Raw genomic sequence first — 11,404 nt, forward strand, 5'->3', positions numbered from 1 at the left:
TTAGTTCCACTGGCTATAATTAAACTTTCAAAGCACCCAAACATTTATCATCACAGTGATCAGCACATCCAGCTTATACTGTCAAATGTGTGTTTCCACTCACATACCCTACAACGGTCGCACACCACCAACACGCCGTCTTCGTCTTATATACCACTCTGTTTATTGCTATTATAGCTGACCATGAACCCGCAGGCAGGTCTTCCAGCTTCAGCATTAATTTGCAATCCACTTGTACTGACCTCAGCATATGATGCTCACAGATACAGCTCAAAGATTTCAGGTGAAACTCAAGTTTGTGAACTTTGGCTCCACATTACATGCATCAATCTATATCCTGGGTATTCTGTATGCAGCTGCAGGCCGTGACCCACCATACTGAACTACAGCCCTTGCACGCTGCTACTTTGCCTTCAACTCTAAAACTCAAGTAAGCAACAAGTAAGCAAAACATCTGTTTATCTGTATACATCTAGAAATGTAAAAATTAGAGTTTGTGGCTTTACAGGAACTTACAAATCCCAGAACCAGCAGCCATGTGCAGTGACTTTCAGGCCCCAATAGAAACTGAGAAGTCTTTTCTTTGCGTTTAAAAAATAAAAATACATGTTCATATGATAACATTGTGACAATGTTCCTCATGTCCACTGATCCACACAAAAAAAAACAAAACAAAAAAAAAAGCTATAGCATGCATGCCAGGCCAGTGGTTGGCGGTGTAACTTTGTATGAACATAACATGGTTTATAACATACTGTAATGTAGTTGTAGGCAGAAATAAGTGCAGTCTAAGAGTCACTTTACAGTATATAACAACAATTTCAACCTCTTCCATGACACATCTTTCATGATTTCAGCTGCGTTTGACTATATTATCGTTCATTATCTGTTTATAAACAGCCTCCACTTATCAGTGCCCATAGGAGTTATGGTTTTTCATAGTCGCAGTAGTACATAGTTGCTTATATCTACTTTACAGTGTGCTATACACCTTTTATGATTTTTTTATTTTAGGGGGGACTTATAACTGTTTCCAAAAAAGGAATGTAACATTAACACAGCGGCTCAATAATCTTCACAGCCTGACTTTTCTTACTTTCTCTCACATTGATTTTATAATGTAGAAACAAAGTTTCATGTCGTATTATAGCAGAAGGGGGGATTCATTTTCATATATACATGAACTGTAGCTCAGTTTCTGCCAAAAACAAGCCAGAATGACCTAGACGAACAAAAGAAGACACTTCCTGCGGGAGAGACAGAGAGGAAGGCAGGGAGAAACAGGGAGGAAGTGGTGGAGATGAAGACAGAAAGAGGGAAATGTTTGAGGGTCGAGTCTTTCTCATTTGAAACTGTCTCTTTACTGTTGGACTCCCGGGTGGCTTTCACGAGCGTTTTATGTATAATTTAACGTAATGTGCAGAGATAAAGCCTCCAATAAAGGCCGCGCTCTCTAAGCTCTTCACAGCGCATTACGTTTTATTCATCAAATTAGTTTTAGTTGGTTTGGTATCCCCTGAGCCGTCTTTAAAAGGTTTGGATGAAAGGACTACATTAATTTTGCCACTAATCAGTTAAGCGACAGCTCCAAGTGACAGCTATGCACTCCTTACCCCCGAAAAACTCCCCGCACACTTGTCTCGCTGCCATGCCTGTTTCAGGCTGTTACACGTGTCCCTGGTTGCCCTCTGCACCAATTTCTCTGCACGTCTCCCATCACAGCGCAGCTTTCTGATGCTGCCCTCAGCATCGTGTCACTGTTTTCACTGACATCTCAAATCACTGTCAATATCTTTTTATTAAATCATGCATACTCCTGCAACCTTTGAAATTCATTAAAAAGGCTGCATGTTCCAATTTTCATTACATCCTCAAATTTTTCACAAAAGTTGAGAATGTGTTGTCTGATTAAAAAAAAAAAAGTTATGAAACGATTTTATATACAACAGAAAATGTGACATGTTTTGTGTTCGAGCTTAACTGTTAATTATGTGCTAAAAAGGGTTTTTGTCACAGGGAATTTTACTTTTGTGAAGTAAATTAGTGCGCAGCGCAGATAATTAAAGCTAATATTTGCAATTCTCCAAGTAGGATTTTTATTTTTTTCATTGGCAAGATCAGTTTTAAAGAAGACTTACTGAAAATTACTAAAAATAAGACAGGACACCAGAGATCTGAGGCCTTCTCTGTAACACAGTGCTGTTTTGCACACTGTTCAATGTCAATGAATGTCACTCTATTAAAGGGTAAGTCTGGTATTTTTGAACCTGGATCCTGTGTTCTCATGTTTTTGTGTCTAAGTGACTAATGGGAACAACAGTCTTTGATATTGATCCAGTACTGAGCGAGACAGCTGCAGCCGACAGCAAACCAGCTGCACGGTAACTAATCGAGGCATCTTCAACACTGTTGATGGAGATCCACTGAAAGTGTTTGTTTTTGACACTGACAGGATCAGGTTGTTATCATAAATGTCTGACAACATTATGGAAAGGACCCTACAGAGAAAGATGTTTTTATTTGAGAAATATTCCTTTTGTTTAACCAGACACAGCCCCGAAATCGATATAGGCAAACCCACCTGACTCCATTTAATGTACAGTAATTCTAGCATCTTAAAAAACACTTCGTTAAAAGTTGACAGAAACAAAATAAAACTAAAGGGTAAATTAACCCTTAATTTACCCAGTCAGATGTGAAAATATGCTGGCTTTGTACACGCTACAATTGCTGGGGGGGTTTTAAATGGAGTCTGGTGGATTTGGCAATTTCAGTGCTGGTTCTGGTTAAACAAAAAGGATTTTACTCTTTAACAAAAAGGTCTGTAGGGATCCTTCCATAATGTTACCAGACACTTTGAGTTATAGTCTGAGCCTGTCAGTGGCAAAAACAAAAACTTTTAGAGGATTTAAACTGATGTTGCAAACATCACACTTAGACACAAAACACAGGAAAATAGCGTCCATATTAAAAAATCCAGAAGTTTCCCTTTAAATGTAAGTATCAGTAATATCCTGAAAATCATTTCCCACCACGTATAACAACACCTATTTAAGTTAAAGTTGCAGTTTTTATGAATAAAAGGTATCAGTTTGCTGTAGGACTGATCAGGGGTTAATGAGGGACTTACTGAAGCAGGGAGCGTGGCGGGAAGCTGAAGTTGCCATGGGAGATGCGGTCGATGATGTTCAGTGGGATCCTTTGGATATGCTCACATCTGAACATGAGAAAATCGTACTTGAAAACCATGAGAGAGTTGTCTGTGATAATTGCAAGACGCTCTTTCTCATTGTTCCAGTGATCCACCCTGAAAAAGAAAGCAGAGAGAGGGTGTTAGACCTGCAGTGAAAAATAAATTATTGGTAGCAATATTCTAATTGTGAAACAAATTGAATCTGTTCGCTCACTCAACTCTTAACCCAGGGCGATTTATTTTTAGCTATTTGAATTCTTGACTTGACATGATAGAGTACATTTTTGTGCTTACTGTGTGGGAAGGTGTGCAGAGGATAACTTGAAACTAAACAGGGGAATTTTTATGCAAACTTCTCAAAAGTTGCAAATTAGGTGCATTTCCATCAACTGGTAATGAGCGAATTAACTAGACTCTGCAGAGCGTAGTTTTGTCTTAAATTGCTGGTATAGACTGTACTTTACAAATGGCTGCAATCCACCAAAAAACAGAGTACAAGTAGCGGTTTTGAACTGGAAGCAAACAAATCAACCATCTCACCCACCTACGATAGAAATGTGGAGAGAGGTTTTCAAGACATTGAAGAAGCATAATGCATTCACTTTAGAAAAAATCAGCTTGTTTTTTAAACTAACAAAATTACTACCTCAGATTTCTGTAACAAAAAAAAATCATGAAAACAATTCTGCTCCTTTTTTGGAATTAACATGATTATTATCTCGCCAATTCAGAAAAATGAAAGCAGGATTTGTTTTCACAAAAACTTTTCTTATAATCCTGAGATATTAATTTCATAAATTCAGAAAAACAGGGCAATTTTTTCTCTGAAATGACTGTTTTATTCTTCCATAGGAATTTATTTCAGTTGAGCAAGCTTTAAGTGTTCTTTAATGTCAGCTAGTATTTGCGATGTTTGATGCTGTCCAGAGACTAAGACAAACTGGGAATATCCAGGAAGATGACAACAGCCCAAACAGCTGATCAGTCCTTCGCATTACTATTTATTATCACTGAATAAGAATTTATTTGGGAAAGGTGTTTCCATTTCCAATTTATTGGATATCAACTCTTTTTTTACTAAGGCAAAAACCACCTCAAGCTATTTTTTTGCACATTTAAGAGACTTTGACCTTTTATATAACTTTTTTCTGTTGCAATTTTTCAAAATGTGCCAATGTTTGACACTTCTGATTCCTTTAACCTCTTTATGTCTTTATTTATACAGCGTGCACTGACACACACTCAGGTGCCAGTTAATAATTATTTCATGCCAACTGAATGCACAGTAGATTTAAGTGTTTAAAGGTTCCCAAACTTTATAGCTTTTCACCTGACCTTGATCTTGTCACTGGTCGCACATGTTCACCGGATAAAACCAGTTCAACTACAATATCATTTTATATTCTTTCTTTCTTTCTTTTAATAAATAATTTTTCACAAGAATATATAAATATTAAAGGAAAATCTGACAGATAAATATTATCTTGGGTAGTAGAAATAGGTTTGTTCTGCTTTCTATCTATCCTGTTATCCCAGCCCTCCTAACATAGGGGTCGGGACCAGCAAGGGGTCACAAGATAAATCAAAGGGGTCACAACAGGATTTACAGAATAGTTCAACATTTTGTGAAATATGCCAGTCTGCTTCCTTGCCAAGAGTTAAACACACAAACAAGTCAAAAAGACGAGAAATCTGACGACCTCAGATTTGCCTTGTCCCACCCCCTACGTTGGGAACCACTGCTGTAGAGAGTGATTTTAACTGCGAGTATTTCAGTCTTTTTGTGTGAAGCGCCGCTCTGATGTTAGTATTCTGCAGGAGGTTATATGAAGTCAATACAAAAAACATGTAAAGCAAAGCTGCTCAATTATGTAGTATAAAAGCTTCAAATTTCCAAAAATGCCCTTGGCAAAGATCATACAATATGCATGCTGGCATCTCTAAGTTGCTAAATTTTTAGTAACAAAAAAAAAGAAAAGAAAGAAAAATCACCTTTAAAGCAACAAACGAAAGTCTGATTTCTCCTCTGTCCTCAAATTTCCACTGCATGGTTTGGCCCAACTCGACTTAACTCACTTTAGGTACCAGGTCTCTTTCTCTTTTTTTTTTAAATTCTACTGATCGACATTGTATGAAACTGCCATGACAACATCTTCAACGTGACAGAGCACACATTGCTCCACCAAGGTCTCTCAAGGTGCGTTTCCTTTACAGATCTGTGCAAAGCTTGAGCGATATTTTTAAAATAAAACACAACTGTGTTTGCCACTGCGTGAAGGTATGCAACTTCTCCTATTGTGATAACATTACAAGAAGCATGTTGATGGGTGTTCAAAAAATGAAATATGACTTTTTCCAATCCCCTGAAATATCACCTCGTGAGTGTAAAAAACTTTTTTGCAATAAAGAGATTTTTTCAAAAAATCACGTGTTTCCATTCGAAAATTAACCAAAAAGTTTGAGAAAAAAGCTTTTCAAAAAGTTTTTTGAAAAATTGTTAGAGAAGAAAAATATAATTAATATGTAAAATATATACACTGATTTTTTTCAGCACTCTTTTGGGTTTTTTTTTGTTTTTGTTTTTACTTTTTTTGCATGTAGGTAAGGTAATTTCTTGTAATCTGTTTTAACTTTTTTTTTGGCTAACTATATAATATCCTGTTAAATTGATGTTGCCATCTACCGATGTTTTTAAAAGACATCAAACCAATTTGCTGTGGTTTCAAAGGGTTATCAACCGGTGTAAACATGCAACAGGATCAGTGCTATGCACAGTTTTAACTCCGGGTTCTAGTATCGCCTCAGCTCGCTTGGAGTCTCAATAATGATGGTACGGGAAAAAAAAAAAAAAAACAGATACCAGGTACTATCCACAACTTTTGCTAATGGAAAACCAAAACAGAACCAGTTAAGTAGAGCAGTGCCAAAACCTGCAGTGAAAATGTGGCATAAGGGAGTTAAAAAATGTCCGTTTTATTAACTGAAGACACAAAAAGCATCATCTCACACTCCCTCACTGCTGCACACACAACTACTTCATGGTGCCATGGATTCTCGTGGAGCGGCTCTCTTTGTACGGCCCGCTGAGCCAGGTTCATGTGGCCAACTCCAAATGAAACACTCCCGATTGCCGCTGGCAGCCTCAGGCCAAAAAAGACAGTTCACTGAACAGCCAAGGCATCATGGGAAAGGTGTGGGTGAAGAGCTTTGACTGTGCTAATGAAATGAGTTAACCTTGACTGGGCACAGCGTCGTGGAGGTGTTACAGAGATCCAGGATGGGACTGTGGGGGGTCTGACAAGCTGCTGGCACTTGGCTTGACACAACAACACACTGGGATGGACTGGACTGAGAAAAGTAGCTGCTGGCTCAACTGGAGCTTCATATTTATGCACAGACATAAGAGCGGTGCCAATCCTTTCATTTAAGACTGGATTTACACTACAAGTCTTGATGCACAATTACAATCTGTTGTCTATATCTGATTTTTCTGAACAACTGTTTATATCCGCTCTTAAAAGTGACTCAAGTCCAATATCTGCATTTAAACTTGCTTAAAATTTGCTTAGGCTTGAAACAGATGCATATAATGTAGAATGGGCATGTAATACAGCTACTGCCACCTCTGCTGTGATTGTGACCTCCTTGTATTTTGCTTTTGAGATTTTTATTTTCCACTGGCACTGTAGCCAAGAAAGTTTGAAACCATGCTCTATGTGCTCTTAAATGTGTTCTTTTTGACACAAGCCCTGTATTTTCGCCCTGACAGTTTCTTCAACCCAAAGGCTTAAAAAAACAGGTAGCCTCTGAATTTGACAACTGGCTTTAGCCCTTTTGAGAACATGTAATTACATCATTAAAATGCACTACTGTTGCATTTTTATTTACGTATGACTCACATACGAAGGAATATCCAACCTGTCTGACTACCTGAAGACTTATTTGCAGATATCCAAATCAGATCTGATGTTTTTCCTCATATGAATGAGGCCTGAAACCGAACTGAGCTCATGATACATATCCGATCTAGCCACATGAGGAAAAACTCATAATTGTGTCACTTGAACAACATACTGTAAATCCAGCCTGACTTTCAGCAAGAAAGAAAGCCAGAAATCTGAAGTATTCCTGTGAATAAAAAAAAAAAACTTTCATTTTTTAAGTATCCTCGGCTACCTTTTATCTTTTTTTAAATTATTATCTGTAACTGAAAATTATTTTCACACTTTGACACTATTTGGTAAAACCCTAGTTTGGTCTTGTTACAAAAATAAAACCACATACTCTATTTGTACGTAAAAATAAAGTGTCAAAGTATCACTTTGTGATAAACACAATCTAAGAAAATGCATAAACAAAGGGGAAATAGATAATAAAATCAACAAAAAATAATAAAGAGAATAGAGAGACTGTCAAGATGTGAATTTCTAGAGCTAGTGACAATCCTCTGCAAAGCCAGATTTGAGGAATTTCTCATGCTCCTCTGACATTAGTCACCAGCCTCCCTCAGGGAAACCTCAGCAGCAGTGTCACTGAATTACCATACAAGGGACTCTCTATGTTGCAGCAAATCCTACAGTGGCTCCTGTAGCGACGGTAACTGCGGGCCGAATGTAGGACAAACGTGAACGTGTGTTGGACAGAGCTGCATAAATGGGATGTATTATTCATTCTCACATGGGCAGCCTTTTAAATGTTTCCTGAAAGCTTGTGCAAGAGTGATACGACCCGACATTTGCAAGTGCACTTGGTAAATGTCTCGCAGTCACTTCATTTTGCTCTGTGTTTGAGGCAGTTAGTTCACTAACTCTGCACTGACTTCTGGGATATTCTTGGGAGGTGGGTCTGATGAGAAAATTGGTATTAGGCTTGAGTAAAGAGGATGTTTCTATGTGATCATGCTGAGGCAATATAGGCCTGTACTGTAGTTTATCATGTTTGTGAGGAATTTAAGACAAGGAGCAACTCAGTCTCCCTATGGGCAGCAGGTTATTGGCAGCTAAGCAGTACATACAATATATTAAACAATATTAAACAATAGCTCTGTATTAATTTATTTCTTTATTTTTCATATTGATCTCAGAATCAATATTCGTATAACTTAATTAACTTACTTATTTGTGTATTTAGTCATACATTATTAAAAATTATTTATTGATATTTATATCATTTTTGTCCTCCATAGTATCTCAGTTTTTTGTGGGTTGAAGAATCCCTCTGTTTTACAACAATTCTTTAATGTAATAGCTCCCCTATTTATTATTTTTTGACCGTTTTTTTTTTTTAAGTTCATAACTAATCATATTGGCATTTTGAGTAGACAAGAATGCTTTTTTTAAGTATATGACAACTAGAGCTGAAACAATTACCTGATCAAAATAAAACTGTCAATGAATCTGACAATTAATTAAATTGTATAAGTATTTCTTAAAGCAAAAATGCCATAAACTTACTCTGTCAGCAGCCAAATGCTGTGAACGCTGCCATCTACTTCTTTATCCACCAGAGCTTCAACGTCTTTGATGGCCTGATTCAGAGTGCCAGGCTGAGGAGACAGAAATGCACGGGTGTCACTTTCTAATTTTCCATTGTGACAATCACAATGTGTGCACAGAAAGCTTAAGGGGGTAATCTTTGAGGCAGATGCACAGCTGGGAATGGTACTCCAACAAAATGTCAGCGTGTCTGTGCGTCAAACAAAATGACAATAAACAAAAACATGAAGCCTCTGCATGTGAAAATGACTGCAAATGAAGAAAGCTGAGCGTGCAGCTTTCTGTGTATAAATCTGAGTAACTCTTTGAAGACACGAGAGAAAGCTTCAGTACATAATACACAACACATCCAAATTGTCAGCTACAAGCATTTCTGTTTTCCAATGCAACCCATGCTGTCATTTTTACAACATTCGAATCATTTTATTATTTCAATGGCAAGTTAAAAAGATTAGAAGTTCATACTGAGGACTCCTGACAGTCTTACTTTAATCTGAGCCTGCTGAGTCTGTCTGGCAACATGCACTGACTTCCCATCACAGTCCAGTCCAGGCCTGCAACAAACACTACCTTTGTCACGCTGATAATATTCTGTTTATTAATGACATCTTGTCAAAGAGGCCTAATATTTGAGACTGTAATTTGTTTTTATTTGTCTGTACCACATGATGTTAATGCTTTCATTTCAACAAACTGCAATGAAACAAACTTTAGCAAATCTCTAGCATTTCTGAACTGCAATTTTTTATTACTTACTTACTTGTTGAAACTGCAAATGAAATGTTGTTTTTTTTTTGGTAGACAATAGGACTACATGTGTATATATACTTAATTTCTGTTCTGCTAATATCTTTTATCGCACTGTGTAAATCTAAATGGAGCTACCAAAAAGGGGGTAAAGAAAAAAAAATGTAAAAGGGTAGGTGTAATAAGCTAGGGCTTCAGCCTAAACCTTTACGGTCCTGTTATTTTGTTTTTGGTGTTGTTTTGTTTTTTCTTTCCATTTTCAATGCAATAAAAGCAATGGCTTATTGAACTTATGAAACTTAACTACCTGTGTATTTAAGTTGTATATGTTGTAAAAAATGACCCCTTTTTTAAAAAATAGTATTAAGGTAACTTGTAACGTATAAATCTCAAATATCTGTGTTTAGGTTTTAGACGTTTTTTATATTCAAAATAAACTGGACCAAATTTTTTTAAAATATGAAAATTAACATTAACTTATGAACTTATAAAACTCAAATACTTGTGTATTTGAGTTTTATGATTTGTAAAAATGACCGAAAAAAACATAAATCTATGAAATTAGCATTAAACTAACTGTGGCATGCTAAGCTAGCTAGCTAGCAGCTGTAGGTGTACACGTTTTACTACAAATTAAATAAATAATACACAGCTGCTGACTAAATGTAAGACCAAATACCTCTGCATTGTGGTGTAGCAGAAGAGCAAAACTCCCCAAAACATTAAACCAAAGTAAAAGTAAGTTAACTCGAAGTTGTAGTTAGCTTAACTAACGTTAACCGTTACGCTAACTAATTAGCAGCAATGTTGTGTGAAATTTGTAAAAACCGGCAGAAATATTTAATCTCACAAACAAACAGTGGCAGCACAAAGTTCCCCGTTTGTCAAGTGGAAATGTGAAAGTATTTACCCTCAACACGAAGAACCGTCTCATCTTAAACTGGTCCAGAGATGACTCCACCGAGATGTCACTGCGCTGGGGGCGGGCCTCTGCCACCTCCGCTGGCCGCTCCTCAGTGCCCTCTGTGGGGGCAGCCGGCTGAGTGTCCTCCGGTACGCCGGGAGAAGGAGACTCGAGCTGCTGTTGCTCTGCGGTGCCCTCGGTGGGGGCAGCCGGCTGAGTGTCCACCGGTACGCCGGGAGAAGGAGACCCGAGCTGCTGTTGCTGCTCCTCGGTGGGGGCAGCCGGCTGAGTGTCCTCTGGTCCGCCGGGAGAAGGAGACTCGAGCTGCTGCTGCTCTGCGGTGCCCTCGGTGGGAGCAGCCGGCTGAGTGTCCACCGGTCCGCCGGGAAGAGGAGACCCGAGCTGCTGCTGCTGCTTCACGGTGCCCTCGGTGGGGGCAGCCGGCTGAACGTCCTCAAGTCCACCGGGAGAAGAAGAGCTTAGCTGCTGCTGCTGCTCCTTACTTGTTGCTCCTTCCTCCTCAGCTTCTGCCATGATGGGGCTCTTTAAAAACACAAAGTAATTATTTTATAAAGTGATTTTGAACAGCTTGCAGTTTATTGTGACTCCACTGCAGGCAAAACGCCAATGTTTCCCTCCAGTGATGCAACTACAACTTCCTCAGTTTCGAAACTTAACTCACTCCACACAAATTAACTTCTCCACAGAGCAAATCTCATTTAGTCAACTTTTTAAAGTGATGGCGCTCAAAAGCATTTACTTACCACGAAATATTGCTGTCGCAGGTGTTAAAATGTGACGCTATACAATCAGGAAGCAGCAACTTCCTTGTTCCGATTGTAATATTTGTTTTAAGAGGGCGGATGCATCAGCTGCAGGAGAGCAAAGTGCATCTCCGATAAACACTCAGGCCTTTTCATCACTCTGATTTTCAAACATACAAACCTGCGCACTTACTGCACCCCTATGAATACTGATTTATGTATGGGTGCGCAGTTGATTTGGGACTGGTTTCATACAGTGGTTGTTAAATTTTATTTGATTTTCTTTTATCATGATCCCCTG

General features: G+C 38.3%; 1 protein-coding gene across 6 annotated transcripts in view; it reads right to left on the reverse strand.

Moving 5' to 3' along the window:
• The window catches only part of tprg1 (tumor protein p63 regulated 1), a 63,461-nt gene extending 52,273 nt beyond the window's left edge, over positions 1-11,188 (reverse strand). For all 6 annotated transcript variants that reach the window (XR_006105720.1, XR_006105719.1, XR_006105717.1 and 3 more), the window contains exons 1-4: positions 11,104-11,188; positions 10,346-10,882; positions 8,647-8,738; positions 3,131-3,307 (exon numbers count right to left, since the gene is read on the reverse strand). Coding sequence is in view for 1 of the 6 variants with exons in the window: in XM_042483682.1 (XP_042339616.1) it covers positions 3,131-3,307; positions 8,647-8,738; positions 10,346-10,873 (797 nt within the window). In the remaining 5 variants the exon portion in view is untranslated. The remainder of the gene's footprint in view (positions 1-3,130; positions 3,308-8,646; positions 8,739-10,345; positions 10,883-11,103) is intronic.
• Positions 11,189-11,404: the final 216 nt, after the last annotated feature.

Source organism: Plectropomus leopardus, chromosome 3 (assembly GCF_008729295.1).
Source record: "Plectropomus leopardus isolate mb chromosome 3, YSFRI_Pleo_2.0, whole genome shotgun sequence".
Lineage (NCBI taxonomy): Eukaryota > Metazoa > Chordata > Actinopteri > Perciformes > Serranidae > Plectropomus > Plectropomus leopardus.